We start from the raw sequence: 21,210 nt of genomic DNA on the forward strand, positions 1-21,210 counted from the left end.
CCATATCGGCTAGAACAAGATGCCAGGTGTCTTCCTCTGCTGCTCTGTCTTATCTCTTACTCCCTGGGGATAAGATCTCTCTCAAGTTCATCATTTTGGCTAAGCTGGATGGCCAGTGAGCACTGGGACTCCTCTCGTCTCTGCCCCCTGGACGTCAGAGTTATAGGCACCCACGGTCACGCCTGACCTTTTACATAGACTCCGCAACTTCAGACTCAAGTCCTCACATCCTCACACTTGCAGACCAAGCATCCCTTACCCGCTGGGCCACTTCCCAGGCATCTCCACCTGATCCCAACAGGGTCTCTTGTTGAAGCTGGAACTCACCTATCTGGCTATACTGGCTGGCCAGCCGGGCTCAGAGATCTGCTTGTTCTTCCCCACCCCCAACCCCCATGCCACACAGCCCTGGGATTACATATGTACATCACCAGGTCTTTTACATGGCTGTTAAGGGATCTGAACTCTGGTCTTCATGCTTGCACATGGGCCGTCTCCTAGTCCTTTAAAATGTTGGTATCTATATGTTTGTTTGTTGTCAGGGGTGTGGGTGAACGTCCTTGTCAGAGGACAATTTGGAAATCAGCTCCTTCCTTCCTGGAAGGAGAGAAGCCCAGGGATGAGCAAAGGTTGTTAGTTCTACTGGCAACTCTGCCCACTTAGCCATCACCCCCCACCTCCCTTGCTTGAGGTAGGATCTCATTATGTAGCCCAGGCTGTCCTTGAATTTATAGTCTTTGTTTCTGTCTGCTGCATGCTAGCATGACGTGTATCACCATGTTTGGCTTCCTGGCTTCTCAAAAGCTCTCTCTGTCTGCAACAGCTGTTACGCTAAGGAGCAGCAGCTGCTGTCCCACAGCAGACCAGGAAAGACCACTCCACAGAGCTCTACTCCCCAGACCGAAGCCCCTCCCCAGTGCAGCTTCCTAAGGGACTCTGCAAATAGGACACAGTAGGCACTGTGGTCCCAGGGACCTCCTGGCAGGGAGGGGATATGGAGAGTGAAGAAGCCAGTCTTAGCTTCCCCCTCCTACTGGCTGTCCCTAGAACCTCATTACAATCACAGTTCCCAAAGCATCAGGACAGCACTGCAATTTCCTGGCAGGATTTATTCTCGTTGGTTAAAATCAGTTTCTGCACAAAGGGCTGAGGAGCCATGGATGTGGTTTAGGCAGCGAAAAGCAAAGCTTCAGCTGGCCAATGGGCATCCAAGGTGTCCATAGGGGCCCCTGTTCTACCCGGGGTGGGCATGGGCAAGATCATCACCCGACTTTACATACAGGGAATGCAGGAAGAGAAAGTGGACAAGCACTGTCCGGGGCCACCCTTCGGGAAGCAGCAGGGGCTGCTTGAGGGGCTATCTCTCAATGCCCAAGCCAATGCAGACCTCACCTGAGGAAGAATACTGGGCAAAGAAGGGACAGCCTGGGAACCCATCAGACCAGAGAGCATGGGACCAAGAGACAGGCTTAGACCTAAGGCTGCCGGGCAGAGGAACCAAGGACAAGCCCATTACGTACGTGTGTGTGTGTATGTGTGTGTGTGTGTGTGTGTGTGTGTGCGCGCGCGCACGCGTGTGTGTAATTTTGTAGTGATAGGGGTTTGAAATTGGGGCCCACTATATGCAAGCTAAAAGTGCTACTAAAAGTACATACTCAAATGTTTTCTTCTTTATATATTAATATATATATATATATATTTTTTTTGAGACAGGATCTTACTATGCTACGCAGACTAGCCTTGATCCCACTCTATAGCCCAGCAGGCCTTGAACTTGCTATCCCTGCCTCAGTTTCCCAAGTAGATGGGATATTAAGCCTGTGCCCATAGGCTTGCCCCAGTCCCCATTTTAACAAGGACCCAGAACCCAGGTCTTCAGCTCCTCTGGCATCACCTTATCCACATACTCCCCCATCACTGACATGTGGGCTTCACCTACTTCCTATTTGCAACACTGGCCCCTCTACAACAGATTTATTGCCTAGGCATGGACCCCTATAGCCCAGAGTTCTGTTCTCATATGGAAGGGGTCAGGTACACTTTCTGGTGTAGCGCACACACAGATCTGGCTACATGAACACACTACTCAACACCCCGCCCCCGATGAACAAAGGCCCAAGCTCACATGACCACTCTGAGGACACATCTTCATGGTCGTCATCAGCTCGTCCACATACCCAGAATCTTGCCTTTGTGACTGAACTAGCATCCCACCTCTAACTAGCCAAGGGCAAGGCCATGAGGGGCCTGGTCCAGCGAAGCCTAGGACAAATCCACCTGGGTCAGCTCCAGCGCCAGCTGAAGAAAAACAGCTCTGTGAATGGTGGGCGGGGAAGTGGACTCCTCCCCAACCAGGGGCAGGGCTCCCATCTCCAACTCACCCTCGGGCAGGAAGCTTCTGGATCCCCGAAATGGGGAGCACATGGTGTCTGAGGTTGAAACAGGCCGGGATCGGAGTGGCCCTTGGTGCCAGCCCAGCAACAGGGCAGGGATCTAGACCCTGAGGCCTGACGCAATGGAAAAAGAAACCACAGCCTGGTTGGGCCAGCCCCCTCCCCTCCCTCAGTAGAAGGCAGCAAGGTGTCATTAAGGAGGGGGTTGGGTCTGTGTGAGCATTGGGCAAGATGGAAAAGCTCCAGGACAGCACCATCTGCAGGTAATTTGGGGTTTGGAGCTGGAGGAGGGGGTGCAAGCAGCGAGAGCCTCTCCCAAGGATGATAGGATTCTTAGTACAGGTGTGGGCACAGGCCCCTGAGAAAGAGCTTGGAGTTAGGGATCCAAAACCAGTAGGTCCATTTCTGGGAGAGCTAATTGAGGCAAACGGAAGGCAGGACTTGGCAATGACCTGTCAGTGGTCACATATTCATTCAACAAACATTCCTTATATATCCTAGGATCGCAGTAACAAGGTAGTGAGTGTGGTAGAGCAGCTCATGGTGGCACAGCACTCAGGAAGCAGAAGCAAGAGGGTCATGAGTTCAAGCTCAGACTGGGCTATATACAGTGAGACTGTGTCTAAAACGTATAGACCCACCCAGACCATGCGTCTTGCCCTTGAGAGAAGAGTGGACTCCGGCGACATCAGAACTGAGCTACATATCTAGAGAATTGTGGTTCTGGTCGGAACTCTAGTCATTCATGGCCAATGACTCCCTGCCCTCCCTCTCTCAGGGCCCATGGAACAGCCTCTTCCCACTCCTGGCCTCCTGCCTCCACTCCCCCCGCCATAGCCAGGCAAGCTGCTGTGAAATCTCTTCCGAAGTACCTCAGTAACTTTCCCCTGTGCAGTCAGAGGGACAACGGTCATGTAAGTCAAGTGCCACCACAGAATCTTCCGGATGTGACCCTTCCGGATCGCAAGTCCTTGCATCACCCCAGGTTGAGGAAGTCAGGCCGAGTTGATGGCTTCCATGCCGTTCTCCCACGTTCTCAGCCAAGCTTCACTGGCTTCCAGTCCGATTTCAAGTAAGCCCACCTCCCCTTCAGCACTTGTGGTTCCATTCGCTGAAAACACTTTTCTTCTCTCGCAAGGTCCCCGTTGTCAGCGTTCTCGGAGGTCTGCCACAATCACGTAAGCCAATGTGATCCGTCTCCACACCCCACCATTTCTTTAAGTGATCGCAACTTAAATGTAGAACTCTTTTACACATTCCCCCATAAGCTCCCGTGATGTAGTTCTCAAGGGAGGCTCTGGCACCGACACCTGCCCCCCAGCATGAATGCAGGTCTGTGTACTCTGAACACCCAGTGAGCACAGTAAATGGACCAGGAGTCAGGAGCCCAGCGGCTGGCTGCTCCTCTGTATCTCTCAAAAGCTAAAGCTACCTCTTCAGCCTTGGCTCTCACAGCCTCTGAAAGATCAGAGAGAGACACACACACACAGGGATACAAGAAGATCCAAGCAGAGGCCCAAGACGGGGTAAGGGACAGATGGAGCCCAAGCCCATTGACAGGGCATAGGTGCTTTATGTGGTTGAGGGACCTCTGCAGCTAAATCCGATGCAGGGATCCCGACTCTGAGGTGGTGGTTACAGGAGACGCCAAGTGAGGCAGGCTCAGGAGACAATGGGTTGCAGGGGATCCAGACAGAGGCAAGAGTGGAAGGCAGACAAGGAGAGATCTAAAGGGGCCCATCAGCTGCTGCTCAGGCCCAAGATTCTCAGCCGTGAGGCTCTAGGGACAGGAGGCCCTGTGGGCCTACCAAAAACACTCCTAGTAGGATGCCACAGGTACTGTCAAAACAACATGCCTGAGGTTGCAGAGATGGCTGAGTAGGGAAAGGGCTTACCACACAAGCATGGGGACTTGAGTTTGAATCCCCAGAACCCTATAAAGGCAAGTTGTGGCAGTGCGTGACTACAAGCCCAGTGCTTCTATGGTGAGATGGTAGGCGGAGACTGGAGTCTCTCCAGAAGCTGACGGGCCAGCTAGCCTGGTATACACAGCGACAAACAACAGGTAGAAAGGGGATGACACTTGAGCTTGTCCGCTGACCTCCACAACAATGTGTGGTATTTGGAAGATAAAAAAGAAAAAAAAATTCTGTTTTCAATGCAACCTCTAAGGAGCAAAGTGTTGCAAAGCCTTGCTAATGACAGTCACCCAGACATTTTTGGGCCTCTGACCAGTATGGAGTAGCAGTTAAATGCATTGACCCTGGGCGTAGTATCCTGCCTGTGAGCCTCTGGTTCTGCCATTTCTCCGCTGTGTGACCTCAGGATTATGACTTACTTAATCTCTCTCGTTCAGTTTTGCCCTCTGCAAAAAAGAAGGCAGCAAGGTATGTTCCTGGGCTGCTCGGAGGATTAAGATATTTGCTATTAGAGCGGTTCCTAATCTCTGGGGTGGAGTCAAAGGACCAAACAAACAAATAAACCAACAAAAACAAAAACCAGGTGATGTGCAGCCAAAGGAAAAGGGCAAGGGACTAAAACTGGTTGGAACGCACGGTTCTCTGTTACCCTCGTCTGCTGTGGGCACAGTGTACCCTGTCAGTTAGGCCAAGAGTGGAGGATGGGGCCAGGGAGTTGATTAGACACTGGAGAATTTGGTGATAGTCCTGGAGGTTTCCGGCGAACTCTCTGGCTTTGACACCCTAAGGGTGACAGAAGCCACAGGACCTGGTGGGCGCCACCTTCTAAGGACTGTAGCTCTTAGCTTGGGGCTTCCCTGCTCCTAGCATGGTTCCCAGAAAGCACTAGCAGTGTACTATCTGGCCCCACCCAGACCTGCTCCATCAGAAGCCCTAGGGAGACACCCAACAACCCTGTATGAACAGGCCCGCAGGCAAGGCGGAGGAGGCCAAGCACACACAAACCACGGGTTTGGCAGGCAGGTGCGGTTTCAAACATGCTCCCTAGAGTGATCTGGAAACTGCCCTCCTGCGGCAGGATGGGAGCAAGGAGGCAGGCACCTGAGGCTGGGACAACGCCTTGGGGATAGCTCTACCTTGGCCTGCACGTGGCCTAGTTAAGCAGCCGTGATGCTTGGTTTCCATATAAGCCCTGCCACTCCTGGTTTAGATAGTAATTTTCTACTAACTAGAACCCTCAACTAACCAGTCGCTCACTCCTTGCCTGCTGGCCCCTAGGGCTGCTAAGTCCTCAAGGTTCCCTCGGAGTCTTGGGATGGGTCTCGAGGGCATTGTCATCCCACTGACCAGATGCAATCCCAGATGCCAAGGCGCAGGAACTCAGAGGGCAAGCGCATCGTCAGGACCCTCCAGAGACATGGAGATGGTAGCTTGTCTGCATCTATACAACAAGAGGCTGATTTTAAAGAATCAGTTCATCGGACCACAACAGGGGTAAGCCTGAAGTTGGGGGGACACCATGGGCTGGAAATAGGAAAGTTTTTTTTTTTGTTCGTTTGTTTTGTTTTGTTTTGTTTTTTAAATATGTTGTGCTCCTAAGGTCCAAGACCTCATCTTAAAGGAAACTCAGTCTCTGGCCATCCATCAACTGGATGGGGCCCAGGTGCTAATCCGCTTTGCCCAAAGCCCGATTTAAATGTTAATCGCATCTTAAGCATACCTTCACAGAAACATCTAGACTGGTATTTGGCTAAACAACTGGTCACTATAGGCCAGCCAAGTTCACAGAGACAGTAAAGCCATCCGAGCAACCTTGAGCTTTGAGGGGCAGGAGATGGGGTACTGACTTCTCAAGTGTGGGAGCACCAGGATACCCCTGCCTGTCAGCTCCAAGGGAAGGGGAACGTGGACATAGCCACCCCAACAGAGACAGATTTGAAATAGAGGAGTCACTACAAGGCCCAATTCCATTCTGAGTGCATAGTGAGCTTTACCTTCTGAACATCCCTGCTCGAGGCCCTGTGACCATGTGAACCCCACCCACATCCACTGTCAATGGAGATTGGATGACGGTTCCTGCCTAAACGGTTCCTGCCTTCTGGCTCCTGATAACTGCTCTTGATATCACTCTCTGGGTCTTAGAAAGGATCCACTTTCCAGACTGATGGGACCCTGTTGAATCTTTCTCTCCTTCTCCCTCTCTCCATCCTTCCCCCTCCCTCTCGTGTGTGTGTGTGCGCGTGCGTGCGTGCGTGTGTGTGTGTGTGTGTGTGTGTGTGTGTGTGTGTACAAGTGCACACATACATACAGGCAAGAGGACAACCTCGGATGCTATTCCTTGAGGTTTCTTACTGGCCCGGAACCTGACTGCTGAGTCCCAAGGATGGATTCACCTGTCTTTCCAGCTAGGGTTCTAGCAACTGAACTCAGGCCCTAGGGCATTGCAAGCACTGTACTGACGGAACCACCTCCCCAGCCCCTACATCTGCTTTCTTACCCATGGGAATGTCGGGACACACTGAAAACTCTGTTTCACAATGGTAAAAGTCTCTTGGAGGGAGGCTCCCTTTCCCTCTCAGGACAACACCTAGTCACCCTGGTAGGGCTCCCATGGTCCCCTCCCTCACCTCATGTCTTCACTACATGAGGTTCCAATAATGCTTTTCTGTGAGTCCCCACTTTCTCGTCCTCCACCTGACACCTTTTACTCTTCCCGTTCAGCTCAGTAGAACCAAGCGCAGTATCACCGTGTACCAGGCCCATCCCGATCCTTATGACGGTCAAAATTGCAGAAAGCTGACAGGTCTCGTGCTGCCGAGAATGCAGAGTGACCAGAACTCCTACAGTTTGCCAGAGGCAGTGGGATCTGGTGCAAACCCTTCAGGAGAAACATCTGGCAGGGCCTGCAAGCTAACTCCCGACACGGACGTCCACCAAAGGACCCACGGGACGACAGCCACGGCGGCACTGTCTGTGTTGCTACCCTGATCCAAGATCAGCAGTTCATGTGTCAGCATGAAGGAGGATATGCTCTCCCTACTGGACTCCTTACGTGAGGTTAAGTGTGGACAAAAGAAGCCTACACCGTTGAAAGGGATGACAATGGTGACAGGCCGCAGGCAGCATAAAGCAGATGAGAAGGGACACCAGGAGTGGGGCTGCGTGTTCCCATCGCTGGACCCAGCTGCTGTTATCCCAGATGCACAGCTCTGCCATGGTACCCTATGTTGGGGGCGATTCTCTTTCTTTTTTGAACTGCTGGGGATTGGGTGGAGGGCCCTGTGCACTGTGATGCCAAGCCCCGTGCTCAGCCATTTTGATTTTGAGACAGGGTCTTGCTATATAAACCAGGCTGACTGTGAACTCACAGTACAATATTTAATACTCCTCCTGCCCCAGGCTCTTGAGTGCTGGCTGGGAATACAGGCATGTGCCACCACAGCCAGCCTCTCTTTCTGTTATTCCCAACATGGGTGTGGACAGGAGGGGAGCTGAGCAAGTGAAAGGACACGGTTGAAGGAGGGAGAAGGTATTATGGAAGCCTAGGATCGCAGATCCACAAAGTTCCTGGGCCTGGGGATTATTGGACTTTTAAAAATTATTTCTTTTGGGGCTGGGGATTTAGCTCAGTGGTAGAGCGCTTACCTAGGAAGCGCAAGGCCCTGGGTTCGGTCCCCAGCTCCGAAAAAAAGAACCAAAAAAAAAATTATTTCTTTTATGTATACACATGTTTTGCCTACATGTATATTTGTGCACCATGTGTGCGTGTGTGTATGCATCTGTGTGTGTGTGTGCATGTGTGTCTGTGTGTCTGTGTGTGTCTGTGTGTATGTGTGTGTGTGCGTCTGTGTGTATGTATGTGTGTGTGCATGTGTGTCTGTGTGTATGTATGTGTGTGTGTGCATGTGTGTCTGTGTGTATGTGTGTGTGTGTGCATGTGCGTCTGTGTGTGTGTGCGTCTGTGTGTATGTGTGTGTGCATGTGTGTCTGTGTGTATGTGTGTGTGTGCATATGTGTCTGTGTGTATGTGTGTGTGTGTGCATGTGTGTCTGTGTGTGTGTGTATGTGTGTGTGTGTGTGTGTGTTGCCCACAGTGGCTAGCTAGATAAGGTATCAGATCCCCTAGAACTAGAATATGGATGGTTGTAAGATACTGGGAACTGAACCCAGGTTCTCTGCAAGAGCAAAAGTGCTCTTAATCTCTGAGACATTTCTCTGGCCCTGTGGGCTGTTGGGGTTTTGTCTGTCAGTCTGTCTGTCTGTCTGTCTGTCTGTTTTTAGACTCTGGGTGTTCTAACCTTGATACGTAGATCAGGCTGATCTGCAGCTCCAGAGACCCTCTTGAAAGCTGGGATCAAAAATATGCCCTACCACACTTAGCTAAACTCTGGGATTTTGGAATAACGAGTTCTTAGACACTCTGGGCTAAAAGGGTGCACCTTGCTTCACCTTCCAGCCATATAAGAATCCCGACCTCGGTCCTACTACTTCAATATCCCTGCTTGTTAGGAAAGGAGGGATTCAGAGTCAAGACTCCTACTCCCGGGGCCTTCCCCGGGCGTCTCGGTGGCTGTGTGGTTCCTGCCAAGTGGCATGCAGCCCCAGGAGCAAGCAGCCACTCACTCTGGACAAAGCGATGAGGTCGTGGAACTCTGCACATAATCCACTCTCTACTTCAGATATGGCACCGGGCACTGTGCTTAAAAGACACCACACTCTGCCAGGCAACCAGGCCATTATGGGGATAAATATAGAAATAGACAGCCAGGCGAGGAGGCTGTGGCAGTGGGTTGGCTCTGATGCTCTCCTGGGACCCTCGGTTTCTGCCAGGCCATACTGGGAAGGAGGCTGGTTAACATCCACCCAAACTCTGGTTCCCTGTGCAGCTCAGACACCTAGGGTCTTCCCAGTGATCCTACCGGGACCGGCCAAGTGGTCCAGCAGGTAGCTGTTCATGTTAGGTCCTTCTCACCACTCCCTCCTCCTTTCTAGGTCTCTGCACTTCATCTGCAGAGTAGGCTTGGGTACCATGCCTCTCTCCTGCCTCCTTGGAAGCTGAGGGATGGACGCGGAGTTCTCTGTGTTGCCGAGAGCTCTGAGCACTTAGGGGACCTCAGGAGTGAGTCTGGTCAGAATGAGGCCCCTAACTAATGGAGAGTTGAGGGTTTGGTGACCTTGTGGTCAGAGATTGGGCTCAACCTCTGCTCCCCCAGTATTGTGTTCACACCCACCAGGGGAGTACCATGGGGCAACTAGGCACTGCCTCGTGATGTGAGGATCTTTCTCTTCTATCTGTTTCTCTGACTGTGAAGTAATAAGGCATGGCCGAGCCTCCTTCGAGACTTGGGGGTGTGGCTGTAGATACATACCTCTCTGTCCTTCCTAAGCTCTCCAGCCCAGGGGCAGAGCCTGCCTGGACCACAGTTACACCACTAGCATGTGGCTTTCCCTAACCCAGATGGCCTGCTTGGAACACTTCTAGCTAAACAGTTTTTAGCTTGCCCATTTCTGAGATGAAGAAACTGAGGTCAGAGACGAGAGGCTGGAGCTAGAGTTCAGTGGTAGAGCAGTTGACTGATCATGCTTGAAGTTCTATCCCAGCACACACACGGTCAATTAACCAACCAATTATAGGAAAGAAGGAAGGAGAGAAGGAAGGAAGGAAGGAAGGAAGGAAGGAGGGAAAGAAGGAAGGAGTGAGTAGGTGGATAAACTGAGGTCAGAGAGATTAAGAAACATCTAGGTTAGGTGGGGAATGGATAACACTTCCCAGTATTTCTCAGTCCTCTGTGGGAAGGCAACGGCAGCAAGGAGTAACAGTGGCTACCTATAACCTCCAGCTTTTTGTGCCAGGAAATCCCGCCCTGTTCTGACACACACCTTTCCACACTCCTTCCTGGCACCCAGCATAATGAAACCAGTGTCCCTCCAGGGACCAGAGGTGGTAAGCTCACAATCCTTCCAGGTTGTCACCTGACACTCGGGACCTCATTTGGGATGAAGGGTAGACTTCCATTCTTCACACAGCGTTTACTGGGCACCTTCTATGTTCCAGATACTGTTCAAGTATGACGACTTCAGATGGAAAAACACCCAGGGAAAAACACAGTAAAGCAGAGGGATGGGGATGTCTCCTCCCTCCTGTCTCTTCCTCTCAGATACCAGGTGACAAAGATGTGGCTGCGGGTGGTAAGTAGACGGTACTCTAACACACTAACCAGTAATTTCTTTGACCTCCACGGGAGCCAGATTCAGGAAGCAATCAAGAGCAAAGGACACAGAGGGCACCTCTAGTCCCAGCTCAGTCCTCAAGCCTTGGGAACCTTAAATTGTCTCTCCTGGACAGCAACGGGTGGACCATGATTGGATGGTCACCATCACCAGCTTGCCCTACCTAGATGGTACCTCATGCTTTTACAGAGACCACACGGACCTCTCTGAAGCCCAGTGCTTCTAGAGGTGTTCTGCACCCACTTCTGCAGCCCCGGCCTGTCTGGCAGGTCTCGGCAAGGGCAGAAGACGGGATGGAAGGAACATTTAGGAAGTCCCAGCAGGTAAAGAAACCCTGCCCCCTGACAGGAACACAATTACTAGAGAGTGCTTTTTGTCTTCTATGCAAGCCTCAGAGCCCAGTGAAGTCAGCTCCAGGTCGGGGCGATGGTCACCTACACAGGATGCACCGTAGAACAAACCTTCCTACCCAGGCCCCTCTGGCCCTAGAACAGCTCAGAAGTACCAATATCCAGATTCCAGGACTCATCTCTCAAGGGCCAAAAAAAAAAAAAAAAAAAAAAGAAGAAGAAGAGGAAAAAAGAAAAATATCCCAGAAGGAATGTTGAATGCAGTCATGCGAATCAAGTGTACTAATATTCCCAGGAACAATGGGATGACAGCTGTTCCCAAATGCCGCCCGCACCAGTCACAGTGCTGACACACAAGCCCTTTGTCATCTAAACGGATCCTCACAACTACCTTTAAGGAAACACACAATTACCTAGAACGAGAAGGGGACAGAGAGTGCACACCTCACTATGATACAGATAAACCGAGGCTCCATTTTGGTCCTCTTCTTCACGTGGTCCCCTCGGATTTTTAATGCTCACAGCATTGGGGGAGGGCTTGAAAGGCAATCACAGACCCTCATGAAGAGTTCCCCACTTGTAAGAATACCTGTCCTGTGTCCTGGCCTCCCCACGGCTCTGCAAATGGGCTGCCATCGCAGTCTGCCTTCATTTCACAAATGGAAAAACACCCAGAGCCAAAGGGTGTGTGTGTGTGTGTGTGTGTGTGTGTGTGTGTGTGTGTGTGTGTGTGCGCGCGCATGTGTGTGCATGTGTAGAAATGCATCTGATGAACTCTCCCACTCCAAGGGCTCATCACCACCTAAGGACAGCCCAGGAGTTCACTGGGCCCCCTGCCAGGGTGCAATAAACTCGTGCTTTAGTGTTTGTGTCTGGTCAGTTTCCAGGAGGCCCTGGAGACCATCCCACTTTATAGAAACCGGAAATGCAAAGTTGAGGCCACCATACTACTTCTGGTCACAGAAAGGTGTTCAAGGCCAGGTCTCTCATGACTCCCATCTTGGAGCTGTCCATAGGCCATTAGAAATGACAACCCAACCAAAATGCCTCCCTTCCTGCGGGAGAAGGGCTCTCATCCAATTCAAAAAGCAGTGTTTTTGACCTCAAAAGAGAAGTTGCAGCCAGGGGACCAGAGGCCAAAGAACATAGGACTAGGAGCTAGGTGGCACCTCTGACCCTGACTCAATCCTCGAGCATCCATTAGGGACCTTATATTGTCTCTCCTGGACAGCAGCTTCCCTACCAAGATGGCTGGATGACCAGCTCCTCCCACTTCGACACACCAAGTCCCTTCTAAGCCCGTGGTGAGGGAGCTATATTCTGGAAGACTTTGGCTGTTTAAAAGGCAGAAGGAGGGACTGTCCACAGGTAGGAAGGCAGGACTCTAACCCTGGAGTAGGAACTTCTCAGCAGAAAGTCTGCCTGGTAACAAGGCCTCCAACCACAGAAGCTGTAGATGCCTCCAGGGACAATATTAATACTCTCTCCCGTCTCTGAGAGGGGCAGTATAATACCCCTTCCCATCTCGGAGTGACAGCTCCACACCCCTACATGATGGAGGTCTATGGTCAGACAAAGCAAAGGGCATCTGGGCTAATCCTCAAAGGCCTTTCCCTTTCCCCTTCCCCCAGAATACTTATAGGGCAGGAAGAATCAGAGTACAAGGCAGACCCTTTGAATGGCCACCGAGCTCCCGAGCTCCCGGTTGCTATTGCACCTGTGACCTTGGGCACTCTCAGCCTCCTTTTGAGGTAGCCTCTTATCCAAAGACTAGCCATCTGTACCAAAGACAGGATTCGGGAGGAGAGGGGAAGAGAAGGAAAGAGGAGCATTAGTCTCCTTTATTTTTCCCAGGAGCATCGCTTACAGGGATGGGAAAAAAGGGCTTCTCACTTCCTCCTCCACCCCTTGAAACACACAGGTGCCAGACAGCTTTTGCGCAAAAACTAGTTTGCAAACACACTCCGACTTCTGGAAAGCCGCTCAGCACTCTTCCCCATCTCTTCTCCCACATTGGAGCAGGGAGTCGACCCTAGGGCTGATACCAAGCAGGGCCAGGTCCGGGTCAGGGTGGGGTCAAAGGGCGCACTCTCCTCCAAGCAATTGTGCTGACGGCTGCGGTCGCCAGCTCTCGGTGGCCCTCCAGACACCTAACGGTGGAAGAGGGTCTCCCAAATAGCTAGCCGGTGTCCCCGAAGCTGCCCATCCAGCAGCCCCCCGCAGACGGGCGCCCCCGCGTGGCCGGGTAGGAGCTGAGTCCTCCGGGGCGTGCTGCGGGGGGCGGTGGCCAGGGACGTTGGAGTCCCTCCCTCAGAACCCGCTCCCCTCGAAGCCCCAGGCCGAACTTGGGCGCGCTCAGTGCCCGGCCCACCGTCGCCGCGGACCCCACTCACCGCGCTTCCCCAAGCCTCAGCGTGCTCCGGGTCGCCGGGGCATCCCCGCGCGCTGTGCTGTCGGTCGGGCGGCGACGCGGGACAGGGACAGGGCGCTACCCGCGCGGCCGTACCCACTCCTGCGCTCGCCCGGGCTGGGGCTGGCCCTCCTCGGGCCGCGGCTGCAGCACCGGCTCCTCCCTCCAGTCGAGGGAGGATGTGGGCGGGAAGCGGGAGCGAGGCGGGCGCTTCCTGGAGGGGCGGCTCTCCGGGCTGCGCGGGAGCCTGTCCGACTCCCGGCTGGTGGCCCGCGAGGACCTGGACACAGCAGGCTGCCACTCTGTGCGACGCCGTGGATTCGCACCCAGCACCTGGCCCGCCGCTCTGGGCGTCAGGCACCGCCGAGCTCTGTGCGTTGTGCTCCGGCTGTAGACGCGAGGACCCAGGGGTGCGATCTCCTGGCCCGCTAGACCCCGAGGCGCCGCCCGTGGCTTTCGCCCCAAAGCGGGCAGGGCTGGGCACTGAGCCCTCGGGGAGACGCCCAGTACTTGCTTCCGGCTGTTGGAGCGGCACAAGAACCGCAGTGTTTTCTTCCTCTTATTGTACTATTAAAAATATATTTTTTATTTCTTTCAATAGCGTTTTCTTGTCGCCTGAGACAGGGAAGATGACACATATTCCCGTGACAAAGACGATGAGCTAAAGCCGTTCAGAGTGGGGTTTGGGATCAACGGGAGAGCAGTTCTGCGGAGCTGAGGCCTCCCACTCTGTGCATCCCGTTTTTGACCCAGAAGAGGCACCAGTTCTTAAGGGCTTATTTTGTCGCTGGGCAGCTGGTGGTCACTCAGTGGTATTTTGTACCCTCCGATCGAGTTAACCACTGGACATCAGGGCCGAAGCTCTTTTAACGAGATACTGTTGGGAGTGGGTTGGAGGTTGGCTGTCCAGAGATCTTATAAGCATAGTTAAAGCCCTGGGCCCTGGTGTGCACGGACTGGGGGAATTGTGGGACTGAGCAGTAAAGCCTTGCGCTTGGGTTGTAGGTTTTCTATTCCAGACAGATAAGGGTTAATGCGTGAGACTCTTGCAGTAGCTACGCGCTCCCCCCCACGTCTGAGTCACTGGCACTTTGCAGCCTTAGAAGGGCCCCCACTAAGCAGCCCCAGGGCACAGAGCTTTGTTCTCTCTGCCTGCCTGTCCCCGGAGCTTTCTGCCTTTCTCTAGATTCTCCTCGGTCTTCTTGCACAGAAAGTCCTCCATGCCCTCTGCTCAGCTCTGGGACAAAGCAACCTGTGGCTCCTCTTAGAGCGGAGGTAGAAAATGGGGACCGCATAGTCTTTTCCAGACTGGGGAGCAATGCCAGGTAGACAAGTAGATGAATAAGTTCAGGATGAAAGGCAATTAGCATAGAGACCCAACTCAGCCATGGGACCTGACCAGCACTCTTCTAAGAACCCAGAATTAAAGCGTTTAGAGGGTCCAGGGAAAGATGTTGCTAGGTCCTGATGGGGAGGGCGGAGTACTAAGATCAGGTGTCACAGCAATTCCATTCCTGGTACCTACCCAAGAGAAATGAAGACGTATATTCGTGCAAAAAGTTGAGCATGCGGTCCCCAGCTCCGAAAAAAAGAACCAAAAAAAAAAAAAAAGTTGAGCATGAATGTTTGTAATTTAACAAACATTCTTGCCACATAGTTCACTAGAGCCAAAATCAACTGTTTGTAAGGGAAAGTCCCGTGCACAATCCACACAGTGGAATATTACTCACCCAGAGAAAGTACTGGCACATTAAAGTAGGGATGGTCTCAAAGGCAGCCCGTCATAAAAGGCTTATTGAATAATTCCATTTTTAGAAATGTCCAGGAGAGATGCAGCCACAGAGGCCTGGGAGGGAAAATGGATGTGGTTCTCTTCGATACAGGGTTTCTTGGAGGGATGGGGAAAAAAGGTTTCAAAATTAGAATGCAGTTATGATTTGGGTCTAGAATGTCCTGAAAGGCTCATGTGTTGAAGTTTTACTCTGTAAATCATTTTCACTGTTGGGAAGTGCTGGGAACTTTAGGAGCTGTGACCTGGTCAGAGGAAGGTCACCCGATCACGCCCCTGAGGGTGTCATCTCCCTTTGTACAAGGACTTCACCACCGCCTCTCTGTTCCTTCAACATCATGAGGTGTGATATTCTGCCTTTTTGAATGTCCAGTAGCAACGGAGCCCTCCATACCGTGAGCCCAAACTACAACTCAGAGGAAATCCTCCTTTTCAGGGCTGAAGTGTTTCATCACAGTGATGAGGAGTTGACTAACAGTTGTGTAACTCTACATAAACCTAGAGGATGTAGGTACTTTAAAGGGCAAGCATCAGACATGTTGGCTATTGTCTTAGGGCTTCACTGCTGTGAACAGACACCATGACCAAGGCGACTCTTATAAAGGACAATATTTAATTGGTTTACAGGTTCAGAGGTTCAGTCCATTATCATCAAGGCAGGAGCATGGCAGCGTCCAGACAGGCATGGTGCAGGCAGAGCTGAGAGTTCTACATCTTCATCTGAAGGCTGCTAGTGAGAGACTGGCTTCCAGGCAGCTAGGATGAGGGTCTTAAAGCTCACACCCACAGTGACACGCCTATTCCAACAGGGCCATACCTCCAAAAAGTGCCATTCCCTGGGCCGAGCACATATAAACCATCATAGTCATAGCTTCATGAAGCTGCCTGGAAGCCAGGGGCAGAGGTCAGGAGACACAGGTCAAGTGTTCGTCCCAGGTTAGTGTCATGCACTGAATGCCAGATGTAAGACCAGGCAGTGAAAGTGAACCTTCCCGTGTCTTGAGAATCTAGAGAATTTTCTGTACAGTTGAAAGCCTGAACCCCTTAAAAGGCCCATGTGGGGCACATGTAACTCAGCACATGCTTCTGGGGTTCATCCCCCTGGTGCTGGTTGCCTGGCCAAACTGCTCAGAGTAACCCCGGTGGCCTGTGCCCTTCCCTGTGTTTGTAAGCCAAAGATATCCGGAGCATACAGCTGCCAGGACGTGGCTGGCCTCAGGTGTGTGTGAGGGGAAGGGACAGAGGGAGTTAGGATTATCATGTGTGTGCCAGTGCCCCAAAGCTTGTCTCATGGGTCCGAGATCATGCGGGCTCAGTGAAGGCAGTTTTTGACTGGGTTCAGACCACAGCTGGGCTGCCCTTCACAGGGAAAGCTTCCTCAAGCCCTGTGGGATCAGGAGTGTTCAGGGTGGTGTGGCCATAACCAAAGGAAGGCTTCCTTTCACTGTCGATGATGGCTGGCCACCCACTGGTGACCAATCCATGGGACCTAAGTCGCCCGGTGATCATCAGCATGCTGACCACCGAGTGGTTTTTCCTGTAAACTCTGAATGTGGTCTTCTTTGTCTGGATGCATGAACGTTTCACTTGGCCGGGGGAGGATGTGGGGGGTGTCTTCAGGACACCCAGACCTGTAGGCTACTTCAAACCCTGGCCTAGGAGAACCCCCAGGTTCTCTTTCAGCTCCTTAGAAATGCAGAATGCCAATCTCGGGAGGCTCAGGCTTGCCGAAGTGGAGCCCTCACAGGCATGGCACACAGAGGCTTTCATAACTGGACATTTATAGGGAGCTTCTTTTTTTTTTTTAAAGATTTATTTATTCATTTATTATATATAAGTACACTGTAGCTGTCTTCAGACACACCAGAAGAGGGCATCAGATCTCTTTACAGATGGTTGTGAGCCACCATGTGGTTGCTGGGAATTGAACTCAGGACCTCTGGAAGAGCAGTCGGATGCTCTTAACCGCTGAGCCATCTCTCCAGCCCTACAGGGATCTTCTTTATCAATTCCCCAAGGTGGCTCGGAAGAGTGACTTCCAGCAGACGTGTGTGCCGGGGGACAGAAGGGACAAAGCAGTGGAGAGAGGCTTCGGGTCTAAGATAGAAACAATTACAGTTCCCTTCAGGAAGATGGACACTGGTGTCCTCTGCGACCCCCTAGGAGAGATGAACAAGTAACAAAGAACGTCTCCCACCCTGCAGGAGGACTTAGGTGCTCCCAGGCCAGACCACATCCTTACCACCATACCACCGAGAAGGCTCTCCTACAGAAGAAGGCTCTCACATTGGCCTGCCAGTGACTGGATTTCATTTGATTCTCTCCATATTTTTAAACAGAGTCTACTCCCGGAGGAAGCCATCCATGACACTGGGCCCAACTTGCTTTATTTAGGTGAGAACCCGTCAAGGTTCCCAGGCAGGTAGGCGGTAGGAAAGGAAGTTTCTCAAGGAAAAGAACAAGGAATTGGCACACCGACTTGAGGTGGGTCTAGCCAGCTCTGAATTGCCAGTCAGCCTGTGGTGTGTTTTGGGGTCACTCGTTTCTTAGCATTTAGAACTTAGGCAGAGTTAGAGAAAACCTAATGAAAAAACACTGGGCTACAAAGGAAAGGCTGTCTCTGTGTTCTGGGCTCCTTGTCCTCGGGGACTACTTTGTGCGTGTCACTAGGTCTGGCACGTCTGGTGGACATGCTTGGTTCTTTTTGAAATTTAACTTTAATTTCTGTCTTCAGTCTGGGTCAGACAAGAGTCAGAACAACTCCTGCTAGCGGACCTGGCAATTTCCCAGAAAAGGGAAACAGAACTGGACCCAGAATTTCTTGGTAAACCTCTTGGATCCTCTACCTGCTAACTTCCTGGCCGTGTTCACAATGGATAGCACCAAGTGTGCCCCTATTCTGACCTGATAAGAGTGTCCTGGTACAATGGCTAGGTGCTTGGCGCTTGGCTAGAGGACTTTCTCCTCATGCTTAGCAGGATGTTGGAGACTATGCAGAGGGCCAAAAAAAGGTCAGGGCCAAGTCATCCTGGTGAGCCACAAGTATGCTTTGACATGCCAAGCACCTAGCCATTGATGGCCTCCCTAGTGAGGTCTATTGGGAAATCACTGGTGGGCCAACCTGCCCTCTAGTGGCACTGGCCATTACTGCACCCTATTCTCCTGGCTTTTCACAATGTGGTGGTAGGAGGAGGAGGTGTCATTCTGACACTTGGGCCATCTCTGCACTCTTTATGACACTCAACCCTGAAAGATAAAGGGAGATTAAAATATAATCAGAACTTATTCTTTCTCACCAGTTAACTTGTACGTGTGTGTGTGTGTGTGTGTGTGTGTGTGTGTTTGTGTGTGTGTGTGAATGGGTGCACATAGCAAGGGGCCAAGTCACATTCACAGCCATGTTCAAAATGTGCCACACTCCTTTTGCAGGCAAAAAGCAAAGGAAGGTAGTTGATGTGGTGTCAGGACGATAGGGGAGGGACTGTAGCAGCCTGAGAGATGTGTGCCCCAGCTAAAGGTCACATCTGTGTGGCCCCATCAGAGTAGCTTTGTTCCACCAAGTGGGAGGGCTCAATTAGCTCCCTCTAACCCCGCCCTATAGAGTCTCTCATAGACCAGGCCGGGCTGGAATTTGAAATGTCACAGAGAGACCTTGAACTTTCATTCTCCTCCCTAAATGGCCCAAGTTCTGAAGCTGGGGTTATACGAATATGCTACCATGCCTGGCTTTGAGGTAGCTCCAGGGGAAGCCAGAGTCGGGATTTTTATGTACACGCTCCCAAATTAAAAATACTGATCATTTCGTAAGAGAGTTTTAAGTATTATGTAAGTCGAGCAAAGCCGTTTCTATCACCCGAGGCTTTTGGGTTTTTTTTTTTGTTTTTGTTTTTGTTTTTGTGTTTTTTGTTTTTTTTTTGTTTGTTTGTTGTTGTTGTTGTTGTGTTTTTTTGAGCTGAGGACTGAACCCAGGGCCTTGCACTTGCTAGGCAAGCGCTCTACCACTGAGCTAAATCCCCAACCCCACCACCTGAGTTTTGACAGCAGCCTTGTACGACAGGTGAGTCACTAGGCCTGCGATCACTCGGGCCGGGAACTTTAATCCTTTGTCCTCGATAGTTCACTTCCGTCCATCTCCACAGTTTTCCAGCGCTCAGGTGGTACACTTCTCACCTCAGAGAAGCAGGAAACTTATCAGACACCAGATACACTTTATTGATTGTTTGACACGGAATGTAGTGAGCCTATCCTCCCCCTTTTTGGAAGTCACAAAACAAAACATCGTGGTTCAAGTGGTTTCTGAATCCTGCTGAGGTAGTGGGTAGGGTAGACCTAGTAGCCTTGTCTACTCTTCTGGAAGTGCCTATCCCTAAACCCTTGGCTTGACTTTGTCCCTTAAGCCGGGAAAGAAGAGGTGAGTATGAACTGCCCTAGGTCAGGTTAGCTCTTAAGCCCGGGCTGGAATTCCTCAGAACCCAATTAGCAGAAAGGAGAATTAAGGCTCTGGCAGGAGAGGACTTCATGCTGAGTCCTTAGCGAATCCCAGACCCCTGACCATTGGGCCACTCAATACTTAACCCCCTCCTAGCACAAGACAAAAGGACCTCCAGAAATGGCTTCTAAATACTTTTTAAAAGTGGTATGAGCATTGAGGTTAGGGCTTCACACATGCTAGGAAGCACTCTAACACGGGGCCATATCCCCAGCCCTTTCTGACCTTTTGAGACAGAATCTTACTAAATTACCCAGGCTAGCCTTGAACATACAATCCTTCTGCCTCAGCTTCCCGAACAGCTAAAAGGTTGTTCATGTAGCATAGCCTGTACCATTAGCTTAACTTCATGTTTTTTTTTTAACTAGTAATAAATTAGGTCTTGGACTTGTCTGTGGTCCCCTGGCAAGCTGAGTGTCATGTGATATGGACATCATGTCATAGGTGGATTCCTGATCATGTGCACTGCTAATTACAGTGCTAAGGGGTTCTGACCAGGTGTCATGCCAGAAGTTCCAGGTAATACTGTATTTGACCTATTTTGAGTATAACCTTCCCATGTTGAGAGGTCAGAGTGCACCATACATAGCCTTTCCTGTATATATGACATCATAGTGCTCTCATAATGTCCATGTCCCATTTGGTAACACATGTCATGTATGATATATGATATATGATCCTCTTTTGGTCATACAAAGCTCTCAGTCCCTAAGAATGTGCCTCCTAAGGATTGTGACAGGAAAAATGTGCTCTTCTCTCCTGGGGCATTCATAGGATGCTGTCCCAATTGATGTTCTTCTGAGCCCCCTCTCCTGGTGGGTGACGTGGTTGTCTTGAGAGGTCCATCAGGTTCCTCAAAGAGTCTGGGGCTGCTGCTCAAAGAAGGAGAAGTCCAGCCTGGGTTCCTGGCTCTGCAGACTCTGGGCCACACAGGCAGGAATAGGGTTGTTCCAGAGGCTGTGGGCAAAGAGATGGACCTCTAGAGTTGTTCCCTCATCCTCTTGTCTCTGTTCCTAACCTACCTACAGGACTCCGAGATCATGGCCTAAAGCAGACATCATGTCACCCAGTTAAGGTGACATGCCAGTATAGCGATCTCGGTATGACACCCCCTCCCCACTGAGAGTCAGCTAGCTCTGTCCCAGACTCTGCCCTATGCAGTCCCTTAGGTCTGCACCACCCTCCCAGGTACATACAGACAAGGAAGTTGAGGTTCAGAGACAAAGTTACAGATGCAAAGTTAACGCAGTCGGCGAATGTTATAACTGGGATTTGATCCAGGTCTGCGGGCTGCCAAATTCCTGATGGAGTAGTCCAAGTCCCTCTGGGTAACCCTCAACCCAGGCTCTGCCTTTCCCCATAAGAGGTTGCTTTAGATTGAGGGGTCTGGGTGGCCTTCCACTACAAGGCCCAGCCCTTCATTACCGGATGACTGGGACGCAGGATCCATGGACCAGCCCTTGAGCCAGGAGTTGGGCTCCACATGCTGTGATCTGGTTCTTCTCCAAGCTTCGCAGTGGACAGTAGCCGAGGGAGAGGAAAACAGAGGCAAGCGTGAGGCTTGAGGTGGGGGTGGGGGTATTCCTTCTCCATGTCCCATCCCGGGCAAAACAAGGCCACCTCTTCCCC

The 21,210-nt window shown here is 51.5% G+C and overlaps 2 protein-coding genes and 1 long non-coding RNA gene across 12 annotated transcripts in view; 1 reads left to right on the forward strand and 2 right to left on the reverse strand.

Moving 5' to 3' along the window:
* The window catches only part of Cpne2 (copine 2), a 37,539-nt gene extending 24,076 nt beyond the window's left edge, over positions 1–13,463 (reverse strand). Inside the window, exon 1 of the mRNA NM_001256466.2 lies at positions 13,287–13,463. The gene's annotated coding sequence lies outside the window, so the exon portion shown is untranslated. The remainder of the gene's footprint in view (positions 1–13,286) is intronic.
* Positions 1,661–8,038, forward strand: LOC134483689 (uncharacterized). The gene is made up of 2 exons (XR_010060569.1): positions 1,661–5,806; positions 7,034–8,038. It is a non-coding gene; the product is annotated as an uncharacterized LOC134483689 (long non-coding RNA).
* Positions 13,464–19,280: 5,817 nt separating the features above from the next.
* Nlrc5 (NLR family, CARD domain containing 5) overlaps positions 19,281–21,210 on the reverse strand; it is a 103,623-nt gene continuing 101,693 nt past the window's right edge. For all 10 annotated transcript variants that reach the window (XM_039098152.2, XM_039098155.2, XM_039098156.2 and 7 more), the window contains 2 exons: positions 21,007–21,090; positions 19,281–20,538 (listed from right to left, as the gene is read on the reverse strand). In XM_039098152.2, coding sequence (XP_038954080.1) covers positions 20,436–20,538; positions 21,007–21,090 — 187 coding nt within the window. In that variant the 3' untranslated portion in view covers positions 19,281–20,435. The remainder of the gene's footprint in view (positions 20,539–21,006; positions 21,091–21,210) is intronic.

The sequence above is a fragment of the Rattus norvegicus genome, chromosome 19 (genome assembly GCF_036323735.1).
Source record: "Rattus norvegicus strain BN/NHsdMcwi chromosome 19, GRCr8, whole genome shotgun sequence".
Lineage (NCBI taxonomy): Eukaryota > Metazoa > Chordata > Mammalia > Rodentia > Muridae > Rattus > Rattus norvegicus.